The sequence below is a fragment of the Oratosquilla oratoria genome, chromosome 35, assembly GCF_046742065.1.
Source record: "Oratosquilla oratoria isolate Oo_2021 chromosome 35, ASM4674206v1, whole genome shotgun sequence".
In the NCBI taxonomy this organism is placed as follows: domain Eukaryota; kingdom Metazoa; phylum Arthropoda; class Malacostraca; order Stomatopoda; family Squillidae; genus Oratosquilla; species Oratosquilla oratoria.
In genome coordinates this window covers 34,691,234-34,712,422 of record NC_134811.1, presented here as the reverse complement: position 1 = coordinate 34,712,422, position 21,189 = coordinate 34,691,234, and the positions used below count along the sequence as shown (strand labels likewise).

General features: G+C 39.6%; 1 protein-coding gene across 2 annotated transcripts in view; it reads right to left on the bottom strand.

The window, feature by feature from the left end:
- LOC143018643 (E3 ubiquitin-protein ligase TRIM23-like) overlaps positions 1-21,189 on the bottom strand; it is a 53,048-nt gene that overhangs the window by 28,472 nt on the left and 3,387 nt on the right. For both annotated transcript variants that reach the window (XM_076174213.1, XM_076174212.1), the window contains exons 2-5: positions 7,685-7,794; positions 7,079-7,158; positions 6,849-6,919; positions 5,159-5,244 (exon numbers count right to left, since the gene is read on the bottom strand). In XM_076174213.1, coding sequence (XP_076030328.1) covers positions 5,159-5,244; positions 6,849-6,919; positions 7,079-7,158; positions 7,685-7,794 — 347 coding nt within the window. The remainder of the gene's footprint in view (positions 1-5,158; positions 5,245-6,848; positions 6,920-7,078; positions 7,159-7,684; positions 7,795-21,189) is intronic.

Below are 21,189 nucleotides of genomic sequence, written 5' to 3'. Positions count from 1 at the left end.
ATAATGAAAGGAATGGAAGTATTAGACAAGAATGATTTGTTAATATGGGATAATGGTAAAACATGAGGACACAAAAAGAAACTAAAAAAAGGATAGTTACAGAGGAGATCTGAAAAGGAACAGCTTTCCACACAGATAGATACTTGGAATAAATTAGACAACGAAACAGTGTGTGCAAACACTTTTCAATATTTTAAGAGAGAACTTGATGCTGAGAGATACAAAGACGGGTCACCACAAGCATAGCTTTCTTCCCGTCTAATACAACTAGGTAAACCAGCCTCATAATGACTGGACACAGCAATAATAAGTAATGTGCTGTATAAACAGAATTATATTCCTTACTTTATACATTCATATACCAAGGCTTCTTCCCCCTTACAAGGGGGTAGCCAAAAAGAAAAAGGCATAAAATCATTCCCACCCATTCCATCCCTGAATACACTCCACACCCCTCCACCCTCCCTCTTATCTGAGCACCTCCTGGATAACGGGTCATCCCTGCACCTTGTCCACTGCCGTGGTTAAGAAGCAGTGTCGCAAGACACAGCACATCCACAGCAAGGCCACATTATTAAATCGGCGACCCCCCCCCCTTCCGTCCCCCCATTGCATAAAATGAGAGGACGGGGAGAAATCCCTTTGGGCGGCGTCAAATTTTGCTCACACATACTACCTCACACCCCATCCCCACGCCCATTCCACCTCATGCAATCACAACATCATCCATATACAACCATTCTCCATTCACCCGTCTTCTGTCCTTTCCCATCCTTCCTCAACCGACATTCCCCTCTTCCCAAAAGCCCCCTTCACCCCATCCATCCACCTCATCCTAGGACGTCCCCTCATGTTCACTCCCTCCACATCTGCCTTCCACACCTCTTTTACTAGTCTTTCTTCACTCATTCTTTCCATGTGTCCAAACCATCCTAATATTCTTTCATCAACCCTATCTCCTAGCTCCTTTTCCACCCCTGTTCTCCTCCTCACCTTCTCATTTCTCACTCTATCTAGCCTAGTAGCCCCCATCATACTTCTCAGACACCTCATCTCAAACACATTCAAACTCCTTCTCTCTTCTTCTCTTATGTTCCATGTTTCTGCCCCATACAGTGCTGTTGGCACAATCACTCCTTCATACAGTCTCCTCTTAGCATCCATTCCCAAATGTCTATTCCTCATTACACTCTTTAATCCACCAAGGCATTTACTCACTTCTCTCAATCTACATTCTATCTCCATTCACACTTGCACCCAAGTATCTAAAACTATCCACTTCCTCCAGTCGCTCTCCCTTAATGCTCACTTCCAGTCTACTGCCACTTTCACCCCGTGTACATCTCATCACCTTACTTTTACCCACATTTATCTTTAGCTTTCTTCTATCACATACTCTCCCAAACTCTGCCACCAACTTCCTCAATCCCTCCTCTGATCCTGCCACAAGCGCAGTGTCGTCCGCAAACAACAGCTGGCTCACCTCCCACTTTTCTCCATTTTCTTTAACCATCTCCAATCCCTTGCCCAATACCCTTGCATTTACCTCTCGCACCACCCCATCTATGTATAAGTTGAACAGCCAGGGCGACATAACACATCCTTGACGAAGTCCCACCTTTACCTCGAACCACTCACTCTCTCCATTTCCAATCCTGACACAAGCTCTACTACTCTCATAAAAACTCTTGACAGATCCTAGAAGCTTTCCTCCTATCCCGTATATCTGCATAACCTCCCACAGTGCCTTCCTGTCTACCCTATCATAAGCCTTTTCCAGATCCATAAAAGCCCAAAAAACATCATTCCCCTTTCCTATAGCTTTCTCACATATCTGTCTTACCACAAAGATCTGATCTACACAACCTCTACCTGTCCTAAATCCACACTGTTCCACACCAATTACTCCCTCTGTTCCTCTCCTAATTCTCTCAATCAAGATCCTCCCATAAGCCTTCCCAACTACACTTAACAAGCTAATCCCTCTGAAACTACTACATTCACACTTGTCCCCTTTTCCCTTGTAAAGTGGAACTATACAGGCACTCCTCCAGTCCTCCGGCACTCTACCTTCTCTCCAGCAAACATTAAATAACCTCACCAACCAGTCCACCATCACTGTACCTCCCTTTTTCAGACATTCCGCATGGCATCCATCCAGACCAGGTGCCTTACCTGCTTTCATCATCTTAACAACTGCCTTCACTTCATCCTTCCTTATTTCTCCTCCATTCTCCTCACTCATCACTATCATTTTCTTTGCATCTCCCACTGCAGCAATCTTTCCTTCCCTATCCTCCTTCACATTTAGCAACTCCCTAAAATATTCTGCCCATCTTCCCCTTACTGCCTTCTCTTCCATTATCATCTCTCCATCTGCACCTTTTACCTTTTCTTTTCTACTTGATTCGCCTCCTCTTCCTCTCTTAATTTCTTTCCAAAACATCTTTTTATTACTTTCAAAATTTTCTGTCAAACTCTTACCCCATTTCACATCTGCTCTCCTCTTTGCAACCTTTACCTTTTGCTTTACTTCTCTTTTCTTTTCTTTGTACCTCTCATATGACTCCCTCGTCCTATTTTGTAACCAATCTGTGAAAGCTCGCTTCTTCTCTTCTACAACCTTCTTTGTTTCCTCATCCCACCATTCACTACCCTTTCTTCTATTTCCCCGTCCTTCTTGTTCCACACACCATCCTTGCACACTTTATGACTCCCTCCTTGAACCATCCCCATTCCTCCTCCACACCCAGCTCTACTCTATCCTTTACTCCCTCCCACTCCTCCTTCAGCTTCTTTCCATACTCCTTCTCCTTTTCCTTTTCATTCAAAGAGTTCACTCTAAGCACCTCCCTACCTTTTGTCCCTTTCCTCTTTCTCCATCTATCCTCCACTCTCAACTTACCTTCCACCAAAAAATGATCTGATATTCCCCCACCCTCTCCCCTTAGCACATGTACATCCTTAACTCTTCCTATCATAATCCTATTTACCACTATATAATCCATTAGCACTCTATCTACCACCCTTCCCTCCACCACCCTCTCCCATGTGTACTTATGCTTGACTTTCTTCTGAAACACTGTATTTGCTATCAACTCTCTAGACACATTTCCACCATCAACTCTCCACTACGATTCTTTCCTGGAACTCCACATTTCCCAACCACTCCATCGATTGGACCATTTCCTACCCTAGCATTAAGGTCTCCCAGTAATATTACATTGACATTTCTTCCTAAATCCTCTATGCACTCATTTAGATCTATCCAAAAGGCCTCCCTTTCTTCTACATTCTTCTCACTGCCAGGCCCATATGCACTTACAAAGACCCACATCTCCTTCCCCAGTTTCACCTTCATCCACATTATCCTTGAGGAAACCTCCTTCCACTCCACTACCCATTTACCTATCTCTTCACTTACTAGAATAGCCACCCCTTCCCTCCCTCACCCTCTCTTCACTCCTGATAATCTCCCACTTGCACTCACCCTTCCCTTTCAACTTAGTTTCACTCAAAGCCAACACATCCATCTTTCTTCTCACAAACATACTACCTATCTCTTCCCTTTTACTCTCATCTGTACCACATCCACGCACATTAAAAGACCCAAACCTTAGGGTGCTGGTCCGAGAACTTCCAGACCCTCTTTTGCCTTCTCTTTTTCTTTTAGGAATATCCCCTGTGGGGCTACAAGAAGGATGCCTAGTCCTAATCCCCGTCCCTTTCTTTATACTTGCTACAATTACTTTATTTGCACTATCGAGATGGAAAACTTTGAATTAGGTGAACAAGGACTGCTTCATTCCTAGATGTATATTAAATTCATGTAATTCATATAGTCACTGAGGTATGTGAAGAATTATCAATATATTTCAAGGAAACTTGAGGTTGCAGCCAGCTCAGCAGGGGAAGGGTGAGCAGGGCTGCCAACTGAAAATGTAGGATCGACTGCGATTCTTTGAGTGAATTGCCTATAGTAACCCCCATCATACTTCTTAGGCACCTCATCTCAAACACATTCAAACCCCTCTCTTCTTCTCTTTTATTCCATGTTTCTGCCCCATACAGTGCTGTCAGCACAATCACTCCTTCATACACACTCCTCTTAGCATCCATTCCCAAATGTCTATTTACCATTACTTGTTCCATTCCATCTTAATCTGTCCTGAGGTATCCACTTCCAAACTGGGAGGTAGCCGAAGTCGAACAGCATATACCCACTTCCACCCACCACCCTTTCCTCCCTCTCATCTTAGCTCCTCATGGATGATGGATAGACCATCCCTGTATCCTACCCACTGCCCTGGTTCAGAAGCAATGCAGCAAGACACAGCACATCCACAGCAAGGCCCTGATATGTCCAAGACTGGAATATGTGTCTGTAGTATGGTTCCCATACAGTGAAGGGTATAAGTAAGATAAACCACTGAGGAAAGACTAAAAGTACTGGGTCTGCCAACTTTGAAAGATCAAAGAGAAGGTGATATGATTACATTATTCAGGTCACTAAAGGGGATAGATTGCATTGACAAACGAGATCTGATGAAAGATGGGAGGGCTTTAAGAAGTCATGGGAGTAAAGAAAGACCACATGTCTAAAGGATGTGAAGAAACTACAGTTTTCCATATAGATGCATAAATATGTGGAATAGTTTAGAAGGTGATATAGCCCAAGCTCAAATAATACATGAATTCAAATCTAAACTGGAAATCAAGATTATATTGGAAATGTACATAAATTTGAGTCTAGGTATGTTATAAATTAGAAAATAGGAGATGAGAACCAATGAGCCTTGCTCCTTTCCTGTATACTACAATTAGGCAGATACTTAATTGGTGACCCCCTCTCTGTCTCCTCATGCAGAAAAGTAGAAGATGGGACAAATCCCTAATCCTATAATAATTAATCTATTTCGCAAATTGTCTCACATCATTGCCAATGACCCAAACACCATGGCAAGGAACAAGAATGAACCTTCATGCATAAGGTGTAGTCATAAAAGACAAGATAAATGGGTTCTAGAGGGGTTTGGGAAGGGGGCAAGGTGGGTGTACCCTTCAAATCAACCAACCCATCATAATGGGGAAAGGATTGTTTGGTTTGTATGTTACCCAATATTTTAATAATCATAAAATAAAAACCAACTGTGCTCACGTTTTGAAAACATGGCTGACAAACTTGGATTTTGCATATTTTGCATTGTACTTCTGCAGTGGCAATACAGCATTCATCACAACTTCCTGAAAGTGATAAAGCATTTAAGTTAATCTATCCTCATATATAAAATAATTAATACAGAGGAGCAACTATATCATTATTTTAATCACAAAAATTAACCTGTAATCCATCTATCTGTTCAAAACTACTAATCCTTAGTCTCTTATATGGTTTCAAATATATTGCATTTTCTTTGACTATAAAATCATCTGTCAAGAGTTTTTATGAGAGTAGTAGAGCTTGTGTCAGGATCAGAAATGGAGAGAGTGAGTGGTTTGAGGTAAAGGTGGGACTTCCTCAGGGATGCGTTATGTCACCCTGGCTGTTCAACTTATACATGGATGGGGTGGTGCGAGAGGTGAATGCAAGGGTAGTGGGTCAAGGATTGGAGATGGTTAAAGAAAATGGAGAAAAGTGGGAGGTGAGCCAGCTGCTGTTTGCGGACGACACTGCGCTTGTGGCAGGATCAGAGGAGGGATTGAGGAAGCTGGTGACAGAGTTTGGGAGAGTGTGTGATAGAAGAAACTGAAGATGAATGTGGGTAAAAGTAAGGTGATGAGATGTACAAGGGATGAAAGTGGCAGTAATCTGGAAGTGAGCATTAAGGGAGAGCAACTGGAGGAAGTGGATAGTTTTAGATATTTGGGTGCAAATGTGGCAGGAAAGGGTGGAGTGAAGGTGGAGTGAAGGTGGAGTGAAGGTGGAGGTAGGTGGAGTGAAGGTGGAGGTAGAATGTAGCGAGTAAATGCCTTGGTGGTTTAAAAAGTGTAATGAGGAATAGGAATCTGGGAATGGATGCTAAGAGGAGACTGTATGAAGGAGTGATTGTGCCAACAGCACTGTATGGAGCAGAAACATGGAACATGAGAGAGGAAGAGAGAAGGAACTTGAATGTGTTTGAGATGAGGTGTCTGAGAAGTATGATGGGGGTTACTAGGCTAGATAGAGTGAGAAATGAGGAAGTGAGGAGGAGAACAGGGGTGGAAAGGGAGCTGGGAGATAGGGTGGATGAAAGAGTATTGGGATGGTTTGGACACATGGAAAGAATGAGTGAAGAAAGACTAGTAAAGGAGGTATGGAAGGCAGATGTGGAGGGAGTGAACATGAGGGGACGTCCTAGGATGAGATGGATGGATGGATGGGGTGAAGGGGGCTTTGGGGAAGAGGGGAATGTCGGTTGAGGAAGGACGGGAGAGGACAGAAGACAGGGGTGAATGGAGAATGGTTGTATATGGAAAATGTTGTGATGCATGAGGTGGATTGGACGGGGGAATGGGGGTGAGGTAGTGTGTGTGAGCAAAAATTTTTGACGCAGCCCGAAGGGATTTCTCCCCGTCCTCTCCTTTATATGGGGGGACGGAGAGGGGGGGTCGCCGATTTAATGAAGCGGCCTTGCTGTGGATGTGCTGTGTCCTGCGACACTGCTTCTGACACAGGGCAGTGGACAGGGTGCAGGGATGACCCGTCATCTAGGAGGCGCTAAGATGGGAGGGAGGGTGGAGGGGTGTGGAGTGTTTTCGGGGATGAAATGGGTGGGAATGTTTTTGTGCCTTGTCCTTTTTGGCTACCCCCCTGGTAAGGGGGAAAAAAGCCTTGGTATATGTATGTATGTATAAAATCATCTTACCTTTATTTCCATCCACCTCCTCACTGCTTATGGAATGAGACTTCAAAGGCTCTAATGTCATCTGTAGTCCACTTTAAAAAATAAAGATAACTCATAAGGCCCCACATAATTCTACAAAAGATTATTTACCACTTAAATTTATTTTGCATTTACAAATGATGACCAATTAATGCAACATTAGTCTGTAAAAAAAGAGAAAAAACTTTGATAACAAAGCTAACTCAACTTACTTTTTTGACAAGGTCATCCAGTTCTTGCTGCTCCAACTGATTACACATGTATGTATGTTTACATTTTTTACAATGCTAACCTGGAACAGTAAAAAATTTATGAGGTTTTTCAAAATAGAAGTTTTCCTAAAATACATTACTTAACCTCTTCAATACAATGACACCTACAGAGGTGTAATGAGGCACAAGCGGGTATACAAAGATGCCAGTGTCAGTCTTGATTATATTTATTTTGTAGTTGTAGCTGAGCTATCCCCAAATTCTGTGAACTGGTTTGATCATGTTTTCTGTGTTTATTATTACTCAAAGTGAAAGACTATAAGTAATACACCAGTGACTTTATATTTTATAATGTGAGTAGTGTGATGCATTGTACATTAGGCATCCAATGCTGCATGCAAGAATTTGACTTGTACTGAAGAGGTTAAAATATATATGTAGTCAAAATCCTTTCCCCTTTTTCAGGGTGGTGACTGATTCAAAGAGAATATCTATTAAAAAAAATAATAATAAATGAATAAAATCCATTCAACCACCCTTCTCATCTCAGCATCTTTGTTGTGTGACTTAATGAAGTAATATTATTCATGTAATGAGCCTTCTTACCTCCTGGCAATGTGTGCAAGTGTACTCAGAGTTTGAGCATACACATCCCCTGCAGGCTGAATGTCCACAGTTCAACACAACTGGATACTGGTAGCCCAAGTCCTTTCCTTCTATAATTGAAAAAAATTATATATAATAATAATGATGCATCAATTGTTACGGTATTACCATATTTTAAGTTGTATTACAATCGCCCCCACGCCATTTTCTTTTCTCGAGTGGTAAAGGTTGTTTGGACACTCCTTACAAAGAGCAAAAATTTCTATATTATTATTATTAGAGAAGATTTTGTATTACTTTATATACCCTATTGTTAGAAATAATGAATAAAATTACAGTATATAGCATTGTTTGATGTGTAAAAGAAATGTGTAATTGGTTAAAGAGAACCACTGTTACGACTGAGAAGGTTAGTATGTAGGAGTCAGTGACCAGTTTACTACAGTGGAAATGGTCGAGGCTGCCGGCTGAGTTATGAAGGAAAGGCTACCAGTCAGTTGTGATCAGCAAGACATCCAGATGGACATGTGGAGTTTAGGAGAGACAGTTTCAGTCTTGATGACTGTCAGCACTTAATCGATTTGTGAGAAGTGACCCAGTTGAAGGAACTGGTGGCTAAGACCTCTGAGAGTTAAAGGTCTGAGTGGTGAGATACGTTAATGTTCAATTGTTATTTGATGATACATGTATATATGTGTACAGACGCTCCTCTACTTACGTTCATTCGCTTTATGTTTTTTCAATTTTACATTTGAACTGACTAATAAAAAAAAAAAATGGCAATTTTGTTTTGTGAATTTTTTAGTTTAGCGCGCTCTCCGTAGTACGAGACGTTCAAACGATACTTACGCATGATGCTGCGTCCATTGTTTACATGGCACAAACGACAGACTGAACGTGCCTTGCCTCCTCCTCCTCCACCATCTCACTTTATGTTGCTTGAATTTAATTTATTTGAAATTAATGTTATTATTTTACAATGTTATGTTTATAATTAATGATTTAGGGGTGTTTTATAAGATACGGTAATAGAATTTATGGATGTATAGTACAGTATGAACGGTCATACATTACTGGAACGTACAGTAACAACTTACGTTCATTTTCACGTTACGTTCGGCCATTCGGAACGTAACTAAAACGTAAGTTGAGGAGCGTCTGTATATATAAACCATACATGCAAATACATGTAAATGTAGTTCCGTGGTTTATTCCTGATAACCTGAGTGGACCTCTCCATAGTTCACTCGGTGTGGTAGGTGACAAGAAAGGGTCTTGTTCATCCGAAACCACTTTGCTGTCACCATCAAAATCTTTCAGAGTAGACGAGACAAGAATGTGGAGAGTTGACACCATAGCTGGGCGTCAACATAACATGAGGGCCTATGTCTGGGATATGACATATGACATGCAAGGTAGACCCATCTAGCTGTAGGCTGACTTCTTAAAATTACTACCCCGCTGTTCATGAATTGAAGTAAGTACAGTATGATGATTAAAAAATGCAGAAGTTTATTGACAGTGGTGATGTACATCACATCTACCAATGTATGTGCAAGGAATTGATAGAATGAAGACAAAAACATAATATCGAACTAGAAAGTAGGTGTAAGGAGGACATGCAGAGGGAATTAATCTTAGAGCTTGTTAAACTGGATGTGTTGAAAGAGGAAGGAGAATGTGACATGAGAGAACTGGATAGTAAGCATAAGAAAGTAGTGGATACAGAAAACGAGATGAAGGAAAGTGAAGACTTCATTTTGGAGATGAAATTGGAGTGGGAAATGAAACTGCAATTAGAATAAGAGCAGAGGTGGAGATGAAGAAAATAGAGAGTGAAAATAGAAATCATAAGAGTGAAACATACACTAGACAGGAGAGTGGGTCTGGTGCCTCAATATAATGATGATGAAGCAGAGAATTTCTCCCTCCAATTCAAGAAAATAGCCAAAATAATGAATTGGCCAGAGAAAGATTGGGCATTACTCATGCAAACTAAAATAATGGGAAGGGCAAAAGAAGCTTATGCAGGACTCACAGTAGAGGAATGTAGTTATAAAATTGTCAAGGAAGTGGTGTTACACACTAATAGAGCGGATCCGGAGGTCTAACAAAAGAGGTTCCGAGCTGTGAATAGACAAGTTAATAGTACTCACTTGCAAATGGTTCACAAATGTACATTAAAATTTGAGAGGTGGTTAAATTCCGAAGGAGTAAAAACTATGGATGATCTTAAGCAGCTCATAATGATGGAAAACTTTATGAACCAGATCCACTCTTAAGATCAAATATGAATTGTTTAGTAGCAATATAAAAACAATTATGGAGGCAGGACACAAGGCTGATCAGTTGGAAATAGCGTATAAGTTGTGCAGACCAAATACAAGTAATGTCAGGGTTAATGATAACTGGAGCAAGGGTCACAACAGAATTAAGATGTATGATATCTAAGCCTCGGAACAGTTTAATAACTAAACTTTATATGATCATTTAAGTAAAACAATGGAAGACCAGTCACAGCATCCTATTTCCATAATTGAAAGTAACTATTCAGGGCAAAGAAAACCCTAGGTGAGATGTTATACAGTATTCATCAAAAGTACGAGACCCCTACTCCCTGCACCTGCTTATTCATGGCGAAAATAGGAAGGCATTTTCTGAGGTGAAATTATGTAGATAGAATGTATCTGGCAACTCCCTGCTGTCACGCTGGTCCAACAGAGTGGAATGTGAGGGAGAACTCAGCCAATCGCTCCCACACTGCTGTGGGAAGAGCATTTACAGGTAACCCTTCTCTTCGGGATCTTGCCTTCTTTCACACTGGTTTTCTTCATTTCTATTGGGCCTGTATCATTACCATGGCCCCTACAAAAGAATTAAAGACATAATTGCCCAAGTCATTGGATTAAACAAGGCAGACCATGGAACTAATGAAATCAGTGAAATATTGAAGGTAGCCAAGCCCAAAGTCAAGAGATACATGGTGCGATTTTGGGAGGGAAGGGGACTGGAGATATTCCAGAAACCTAGGATAGGGCATCCTAAAAAGACTGCTCCAATGGTTTTGATCATAAAGCCTACTTTAGAGTCAAATAACCACTAACAAAAGCAAAATCTTTGAAGGAGAAGCCTACTTAGGATCCCCTATACCAAGTTACTGGGATGGTATCTCCAGCCCTCCTCCCTTCCAAAATTGCACCATGTATCTCTTGACTTTGGACTTAGCCACCTTCAACATTTCACCGATTTCTTTAGTTCCATGGCCTGCCTTCTTTAACCCAATGACTTGGGAAATTACCACTTTAGTTAATTCCTTCATAGGTGCCATGGTAATGATACAGACCCTAAGGAAATGAAGAAAAACTGTGTGAAAAAAGTCAAGGTCCTGAAGAGAGGGGTTACCTGTAAATGCTCTTCCCACAGCAGTGTGGGAGCGACTGGCTGGCTTCTCCTTCACGTTCCACCCTGTCAGCCCAATGTGACAGCAGGGTGTTGGCAGATACATTCTATCTACATAATTCCACCTCAGAAAATGCCTTCCTATTTTCAACATATGTGGCTGCAAGAGGTAGGGGTTGCATACTTTTGATGAGTACTGTAAATGTGGAGAGGTTGGACATTTAAGTATGGAATGTAAAAAATGTTGATAGAAGTGTTCAATGTTATAATTGTCATAAAATAGGGCTCAGAAGAGATCGATGTCCTGATAAGGGTGATATGATATTTAATCCCTGACCCGACTTTTTTTTTTTTTAGGAACCTGTTAATTAAAAATATATATATATATATATATATATAGCCCATTTTTGTAGTTTTTTTCATGCTGATTATGGAAATAACTTATTTTTATCTGTTACCAATATTTTACTTGAAATTCTACTTTGAAGATATAATTTCTGGCAAAAACAAGATAACTTGTCTTCCCTTTTTTGTCTTTTTTCCAACTTTAATAAAAAGTATAGGGAAATTACACATTTATTTTACTCATTTTTATATCTTATTTTACAACTGATAATCCAGGATTTCCAGTGAATGGGAAGCATGTTTTATTCTGACACATTTCAACACCAATGTTGTAAATCCTCCTCCTCACTTGAGAGATAATTGCCATCGTCAGATAAACTTGCACTCTCATCTGATGTATCCAAGCTCCTAATTGAAGTTTCATATTCATTCTCATCTTCTGAGCTTGACATCTGGGTATAATTTATATACATATAAAAAGTGTATGTGCTCAAAAGCAATGTGTCTGCTTCATTTGACTGATACCTTATCACTAACAAATGCATCCCAAGGTGGAAGAGACAAAGCTATCAGATGTAGGATTCACTGAGTATACTTGTTGATGGCTGAGAAGGACCCTAATTCAACGATTATACTCATCTGTCTGTTTTTGAAACACTATGTTTTGACGAGTTTACTCGTTGCACACTGGGAGAAAGAAAAAGACAAGTTCACTCGTCCTTGCCAGGTAGGTTAAAGTGGGTCTGTCTATGTTAGAATGTAGAAAATATGAAAATCTGCAAGTAAAAATACTTCCCACAAATATATTGTTACGAACACATAAACTGTTTCTCGTAAACTACATCGTTCAGGTGGTTTACAATCAACAGAGGTAGGTAAGCAGGCAGGCAAGGAGGAGGAGGAGGTGGAGAAGAGGTGATGTCATACCCAAAATGCATTAAGACCGTCAGATTGCGCTTACAGCTTAGCCGAACCATGTTATTAGACTGTTGGAGACACCGCCTTGAGCCTGTTAACTTCTTGCATCCTTTGCCCACCATTAACAATCCCTAGTTATGCTACCTGCCTACAGACAAGAACAGTCAAACTGCGTAAATATGCGTGGTGCTATACTTCGTGTTTGTTGGTGAATCGACGTCAAATACAGTGTGTCGCAAATAGGTGCCTGTGACTGATTTCTGTGTGGGTCTACAGTGACTTCATTGATCATGTCATTCCTTGACTCATTTACATTGTGTCTACGCATGTATGACTTCTGGTACCTTTATTCACGAGTGCTTTATTTCCTTGATTATAGACTTTTCTATTTCCGTGAATGTGTAGATTGTTATATTTTCATTGCATAGTGTTGCCAACTTGTCTTGTTCTATTAATATATGTGGTCAAGGAGAATCATGTTTTTCTGTTCACTCCTACCATCTTTGTTGTTGCTACTGGGCTCGGCAAATCCTGGGAATTGTATTTGAAGGACATTGTCCATAGCCGTTTAAAGGAGCCCGGGGTGTTCATTTCAATATGTTCAGCAGCAGAAGAATTCCAACTACTTATCACTAAGGATATGATAAAGATTAATGAGGATTTTGAAAAGGAAATTAAAATTCTACATGATACGGGAGCAAACTTGAGCCTTGTGTTAGAGAAAAGTTTAAAGTGGGGTAAAGAGACATTTACGGGAGATAATGTCAATGTTAGGGATTTGGGATTTATGTTCACAGTCCCAGTGCATAGAGTCTGGCTTGACAGTGGTTTTGTCAAAGGTGAAATGAAAGTAAGAGTATGTAAGAAATTGCCAGTCTCAGAAGTGGATATGGTATTGGGGAATGACATTTCAGGTGATAAGGTGGTTCCTAACATTGAATTTGGGAAAGATCCTATTGTAATGGTGACATATAATATTCCTTGTGTGTTGTACATACATATTTGTAATATTGCTTATTTACTATTGTATATTTAATACATTATTGTGAGAACCAACTGTTCATTTATGCGTGCATGTTTTTCCTGCTAAATCTGAGCTTGCTGGCATCGCTTGGCGTCGGAGTCAGTCTTGGTTCGGTTTACAAAGCAACTGCACTCTTCTCTTTGTAGTGCTTTATCCCATTGTGAATGATATTGTATTTTGCATTGTTAATTGGTTTAATAGGCCATACCCAGTACATATGGTGGCAGCTAAAATGTTTTATATAGTGTTCATTTTTTTGTGTTAAAGTACTCTAAACGCAACTTTCAACATTGCATTGTTGTGAACTTTCTAGCCGGCCAGCATATTGTGCTTGTGGTTGTGTTTTCTTCCTTTCTAGGTTCTGGGTTTACAGAGAAGAGTGACTAGGAAGTATATATATAAAAAGTGGTGTTCAGGAAGAGTGTATTTGCAAAGTGTGCCACATGATTTTATATAGACAATTGCCTCGTGATTCTTTGTGTTCAGGCTTTATCTGGAATTCTATTTATTGTCATTGTCTTCAGCATTGGTGGAACACTTGTTTATGGTTGCTGTGCACATAGTGATTAATCTGGTGACTGGATGATGACAGATTTATGCCTAGATTGAATGAAGCTTCGGCCTGTTGATGCCACTTTCAATCGTCACCTCTGAAAGACTGGTTATTTTGAATTGATTACCTTTTTGTGTGTGGATATATTTTCTTGTTGTAAGCATTCCTGTCATCTCTTTTTGATATTTTGTGGGAGGGAGGAAAAAAAAAATATATATAAATTTCATATATTATAGCCAGGCATTGTCTTGGCTGCCATGTTTGTTTCTTTTGTGACATCATTTGTTGATAATCACATTTTCTTTGATTGCTTGTAAGAAAACTGGTGTTATTGTTTATTCTGTTTTAGGTTTTTCCTGTGTATTGGACATTGTTTTATGCAGGGCTGTGGAGTCGGAACACAAAACCTCTGACTCCGACTCCGACTCCTCTATTTTTTGCACCTCCTAACTCCTCTATTTTTGACACCACTGACTCCGACTCCTCTATTTTTGGCACCACTGACTCCTACTCCGACTCCTCTTCATGTAATTAACTGATTATGGCCTACATATTTTATAAAGCCTATACAACACACATACGCTCCAATCTTAAGTAGACTTATATCATTATAACGGGTTTATATCAAAGAATAAAGATATATGTTATAGTTTGGCTATCCTATGTTTGACCTCTTCATTAATACTTTATTACTGAAGTAGAGATTTTTTGAAAGGATATTGAAGAAAATTCAATAAAATAAAGATTCTATAATGTACCTTTTGATTTAACTGCATACTGGTACTGCTATGCAATTATTGCGATGGACATTACTCTGGTTCTGGAACCGATCTTATCAATACGAGTACAATACAAGATACAGCTGAACATGTTTGAAACGTGAAACTTTTTTCAACTTTAAATATCCTTATTTCAATAATTCAATGTTAAAAAGTACTGAGGGGACAAAGAAGGGGAAAGGAGAGAAGAGATAGTATTATTGCATTAGTCTACAGTTGAAATCAATATTATCCTACTGTTTGGCAATACAGCAGTGGGTGAAACCACCAAACTGATGGAGTGATGGAAACAACGCATTTGGAACTTGACAGGAATATTACAGCTCCCGTGACTGTGGGTCAACAGGTGTAAAATGGAGGTGTTTATCTAATTTATTCAAGTAATACTTTGGAAGTTTATCGCTCTATGTATAAATTTGAAAGCCAGCGTTGCACAAGGATGTTTTGGGGGTTTAGTGGAATGACCCCGAAGATAAGACGAAGAGATTTATTACATTTTATAAAAAAAAAATTTTTTTATATAATCTACTTATAAGAAGTGTGCACAGCATAACTCTACAGACTAAACAAAGGCATTATAAAGTGTAAATTTAACTGGAGTCGGAGTCGGTATATTTTTACCGACTCCGACTCCAGTGTCACTGTAATTGCTTCCGACTCCGACTCCAGGGACTGTAATTGCTTCAGACTCCGACTCCAGGGACCGTAATTGCTTCAGACTCCGACTCCAAGGACCGTAATTGCTTCAGACTCCGACTCCACAACCCTGGTTTTATGACTGCCTGCCTAGATGGATTCGTCTTTCATGAAAAAGGGCATGTGTTTTTGTGAGTGGTTGCAATACTCTTTGTATGTATATACATACATATACCAAGGCTTTTTCCCCTCACCCTCCCTCTTATCTTAGCACCTCCCGGATGATGGGTCATCACTGCACCTTGTCCACTGCCCTGGGTCAGAAGCAGTGTCACAAGACACAGCACATCCACAGCAAGGCCGCTTCATTAAATTGGCGACCCCCCCCCTCTGTCCCCCCATGCATAAAAGGAGAAGACGGGGAGAAATCCCTTCGGGCTGCGTCAAATTTTGCTCACGCATACTACCTCACACCCCAATATAATTAAATTCTCACTTCAAGAAGGAAAAGTGCCACAGGACTGGAAGAATGCAAACATTGTACCGATTTATAGGGGAGGAAACAAGGAAGATCCATCAAATTACAGACCGGTCTCCATGACAAGCACAGTAGCAAAAATTTGCGTAAAGGTCATCAAAAAGATTGATTAAACATTTGGAAGAAAAAAACTATTCTGAATCCAAATCAATTTGGATTCAGACAAGGAAGATCATGTACAACAAACTTGATCTGCTTCTACTCGAGATTAATAGATATAATACAAGAGAGAGATGGTTGGGCAGACTGTGCCTTTCTGGACCTACAAAAGGCATTTGATAATGTACCACACAAGGAACTAATAAGGAAAATAGAATCAATATGTGGCATCAGTGGAAAATTATTGGAATGGATGGAATGGACTTTTTGACTGGGAGGAAAATGAGACGTAATTAGAGATAAACTCTCAAATTGGGAAGAAATGATAAGTGGTGTCCTGCAGGGATCAGTACTGGCCCCAATCATGTTTGCTATATACATAAATGACATGGATGAAGTAGTGCTATATGAATTTCTTTGCAGACGACGCAAAAATACTAAAGAAAGTAATAACAGAGGAGGATTGCAACTCATTACAACAAGACTTGGACAAGATCTGGAAATGGACTCAAAAGTGGGAAGTGAAATTCAATATCAAGAAATGTAGTATAATTGAATTTGGAAAAAGTAAAAATAGAATATCAAGAGATTAAAATTGGTGAAGAGGTCAAAAAGTAAACTTGGAAAAAGACCTTGGAGTGATGATCAGCAAAGACATGACACCAGACAAGCATATTAATAAAATAGTTGGAGAAACCTACAACTTATTGAGGTCAATAGAAGTGGCATTTGCCTATTTGGACAAGGAAATGATACATACATACATACATACATATACCAAGGCTTTCCCCCCCTTACAAGGGGGGTAGCCAAAAAGAAAAGCCATAAAAATTATAAAAATATATATATATATATATATATACTACGCTAATAAGACCAAAACTCGAGTAAGCAGCAATACTATGGACACCCAGTACCAAAAAGAATATAAAAAAAATTAGAAAGGATACAAAGAGCAATAACAAAATTGGCACCAACTTTTGCCAAAATGACATATGAACAAAGACTGTCCAAATTAGAAAATTAGAATTGCCAACTCTGGAACAAAGAAGGGAAGGAGGAGACCTATTATTTATAGAATTATGAAAGGAATGGAAATCTTAGAGTAAGAATGATTTATTGAAATGGGACAATGGAAAAACAAGAGGACATGAAAAAAAAAAGCTTCCCACACAGAGTGATAGATACTTGAAACAAATTAGACAAAAGAAACTGTGTGTGCAAACACTATTCAAGATTTTAAGAAAAAAACTTGATGCTGAGAGATACAAAGACAGGTCACCACGAGCATAACTCCCTTCCCATATAATACGACTAGGTAAATCACAGCATCACCCAAACATTCGTGACTGCTTACCATCCTGCATCCAATGGTTTTGTGGAGAGGACGAATAGGAATATTTTGGACATACTCAGGCATGTTGCTAGTAACCTTCATGAATCTTAGGAGGATTGGCTTCCCCATGTCAGTGCTTGTATTAACAGCACCATTAATATCTCTACAGGCAAGATGTCTCATTATGTTATCTATGGAGTGGAAAAAAGTCTCCCTTATGATGTGCTTGATAGTTTTCCTCATCCCCTCTACAATATTGATGACTATGGCCAACTCCAAAGCCACACTTTGCATTCTATTTATAGCTCAGTTAGAAGTCAACTTTATGTTTCCAAGGCCAAGATATTAAAAAACCAGCATCTAAGGGCTAAGCCTGTTAAGTTAGCATTGGGGATCATGTGTATAAAAGCATGTCTGACCACCAATCTAAACTCAATTGTAGATTTGCAGGTCCCTTTTTGGTGACAGAACAATTACATCCTAATAAGTTCAGGATCTTTGATCCTTCACAGGGACTGAGCGAGGTGTTACACGCGGATAGGCTTAAGGTTACAAAAGTGCCTATCCCTGCATTTACCCGGCCTCCACCAATGCTCCCTGTACAATCTATGCCTTCTATATCTTCCCCTCATAATTATAATCTTCGGTAAAGGGGTCCAGTATCTACTTAAACTGTATTTTTGTATTGCTCATGATGTATTTACCTAGTTGTATTTTGCGGGAAGGGGAGCTATGCTCGTGGTGTCCCGCCATTGTATCTCGCAGTGTCTAGTTTGCTTTTAAACTCATGAATGGTTTTTGCGCATACTATTTCATTATCCAGTTTGTTCCAAGTGTCCAAAACTCTATGTGGAAAACTGCTTTTCTTCAGTTCTCTTCTATAGCTATGTTTTTTTATTTTCTTTCCATGTCCTCTTGTGTTTCTCTTGTCCCAGTTAAGTCCTCTCTATCAAGTATCTCTGTGCCTTTCATGATTCTGTAGATGGTCAATAGGTCACCTCTCTCTCTTCTTTGCTCCAGTGTCGGTAACTCCAGTTTAGCCAATCTCTCCTCGTATGATAGGTTTGCAAGTGCAGGTGCCATTTTTGTAGCTGCTCTTTGGATTCTTTCTATTTTCTTTATATTCTTTTTGGTACTGGGGGACCACAATGTCGCCGCATACTCTAATCTAGGCCTTATCAATGTAACCAATATCTTTTTTTATCATGTCTTCGTCCAAGTATGCAAATGCCACTTTTATTGATCTTAGCAAGTTGTAAGTCTTCCCGACAATTTTGTTAATGTATTCACGATTTCTTGTATTCTTTGTGGTGTTTACCATTTTTGTGTCCCTTTCCTAGGTATAGTGTTTAACTATTGTTTAGCTCTTAAGTGCAACGTCTTGAATTACATTTTATAATGTTTGGCTATTAAGTATCATGTCCCGGATGTCCGGCAATTGTGGTGTTTTTTTGTGTTTAACTGGCACCAGTTCCTATGTATATTTCTAGTGTTTGTGTACAGTTCCTTTGTGTATTTCTTGTTTTGTGTATGTATTCCTATGTATTGTCCTTATGTCTTGTAATTATATCATTCTTATGTATAGGGTGTGCTGATGAGCTAATTTTTTTCCACACTTTTGTCATTCCCCTGTGGTGTGTCTGGAGTCTGATGTATATGTTGTCCATTTTGTCAATTGTTTTTCTCATTTGGTCAGCGGGGTCACCAAGTGGAGGTGGCCAAGCAATGTAATGGTGACATATAATATTCCTTGTGTGTTGTACATACATATTTGTAATATTGTTTATTTATTATTGTATATTTAATACATTATTGTGAGAACCAACTATTCATTTAAGTGTGTATGTTTTCCCCGCCAAATCTGAGCTTGCTGGTGTTGCTTGGCGTCAGAGTCAGTCTTGGTTTGGCTTACAAAGCGACCCCATGCTTGTCTTTGTAGTGCTTTATCCCATTGTGAATAATATAGTATTTTGCATTGTTAATTGGCCACACCCAGTACACTATTCTTAGTAGTTAAAATGGAAATGATGTATCAGAACATAAGCTGAAAGTGAGTGAAGTTGCTGAGGAAGAAATATATCTTGCCTACATTATAACTAGCACAAAGGCTAAAGCAGTGAATGAATGTAAGGATACAAATGATGAAGTGGATATAAGTTTAGGTTCATGGTATGAGCAAGTGAAGGCTAGTGAAATAAAAGAGAAAAAGGAATGTGAGGTTGAGCTTGGACCTCATTCTATAATAGATTAGGAAGAGCTGGTGAATGAGCAAATGAGGGATGCAACTTTAAAACAATTATGTAGGAAAGCAGAGAAGGAAACTGTTGATCATGGCAACACTGGCAAGATAGACTTTTGATGAGAAACTGGATGCCTCCAGAGAGGCCTGTAATTGAACATTGGATGCTTAGAAAGCAAATAGTACCCAAGAAATGCAGGTAAAAGGTCTTGGAACTGGCCCATGATAGTAAATGATCGAGGGCACCTTGGAGTGAACAAGACCATGAATAGGGTGACTATGCATTTTTATTGGCCAGGAATAAGAAGAGATATCTAAAATTACTGTAAGACGTGTCGCATTTGCCAGTTGGCGGGAAAGCAAAACCAAACAATTCCTCCAGCTCCACTTCACCCCATACCTGTTGTGTCTGAGCCTTTCTCAAGGATAATGATTGACTGTGTTGGGCTATTGACGCCAACTAAGAAGGGTAATCAGTACCTTCTGACCATTATGTGCATGGCAACCAGGTTTCCTGAGGCCATTCTACCAAGAAGTATAAATACTAAGAATGTTGTCAGGCAGCTAGTGAAATATTTTTCATATGTGGGAATGCCTCAAGTAATTCAATCTGACGAGGGCAGTAATTTCACTTCAAGCATGTTCACCAAAATATTAAAAGAGTTGGGGATTCAACAGCAACTCTCTACAGCATACCACCCGCAGTCACAAGGTTGTGTAGAAAGATTCCACCAAACCTTAAAGAGCTCTTTGCGGAGATACTGTGAAGAGATGGGAAGAGACTAGGATGAAGCTGTACCTCTTGTGTTATTTGCATTGAGAGATACTATTCAGGGATCAACGGGGTTCAATCCTTTCAAACTAATTTCTGGTCACAATGTCCGTGGACCTTTGCGCATGCTGAAGGAGAAATGGTTAGGAAATGAAGGGGTAACGAACGTTGTAAAATATGTGAGTTCAAGGAAAGGTTGATGAAGGCCAGAGAGATAGCTAAGAACAATATGGAGAAGTCCCATGGGGACATGAAGAAATGGTACGATATAAAAGCCAAAGATAGAGAACTTAAGCCAGGAGATAAGGTATTAGTTACATTCCCTGTGCAAGGAAACCCAATGAAAGCCAAATACAGTGGTCCATGGAAAATACAAAGGAGAACAGGTGATGTAAACTATATAATAGAGACCCCAGGAAGATGCAAAGAGACTCAGCTGTGTCATGTGAACATGATTAAACTGTATTATGAAAGGGATGATGAGAGTGATGTATGTGCATAAGAAATAATAAGTGGTGGTGTTGTGAAAGATGAATTTACTGGAGATGATCAGGTCCTAATAACTGTATGTGATGGACGTACTCTACAGAATTGAACTGTATTGTGTAACCTAGATAGTAAATTAATGCATCTAGATATCAAACAGAGGAATGATATAATTAATGTTATTCGGGAATGCAAATAACTTTTTCCTGATTCCCCTAAGAGGACAAATGTGGTGACCTATGATAATGAAGTAGGGAATGTGCCACCAATCAAGCAACATCCATACAGAGTGAACCCCCAGAGGAGAGAACTCAAAAAGGGAGGTGGAATATATGTTAAAGAATGAAAAAATAGTCTCTGGAGTTCACCATGTGTGCTTGT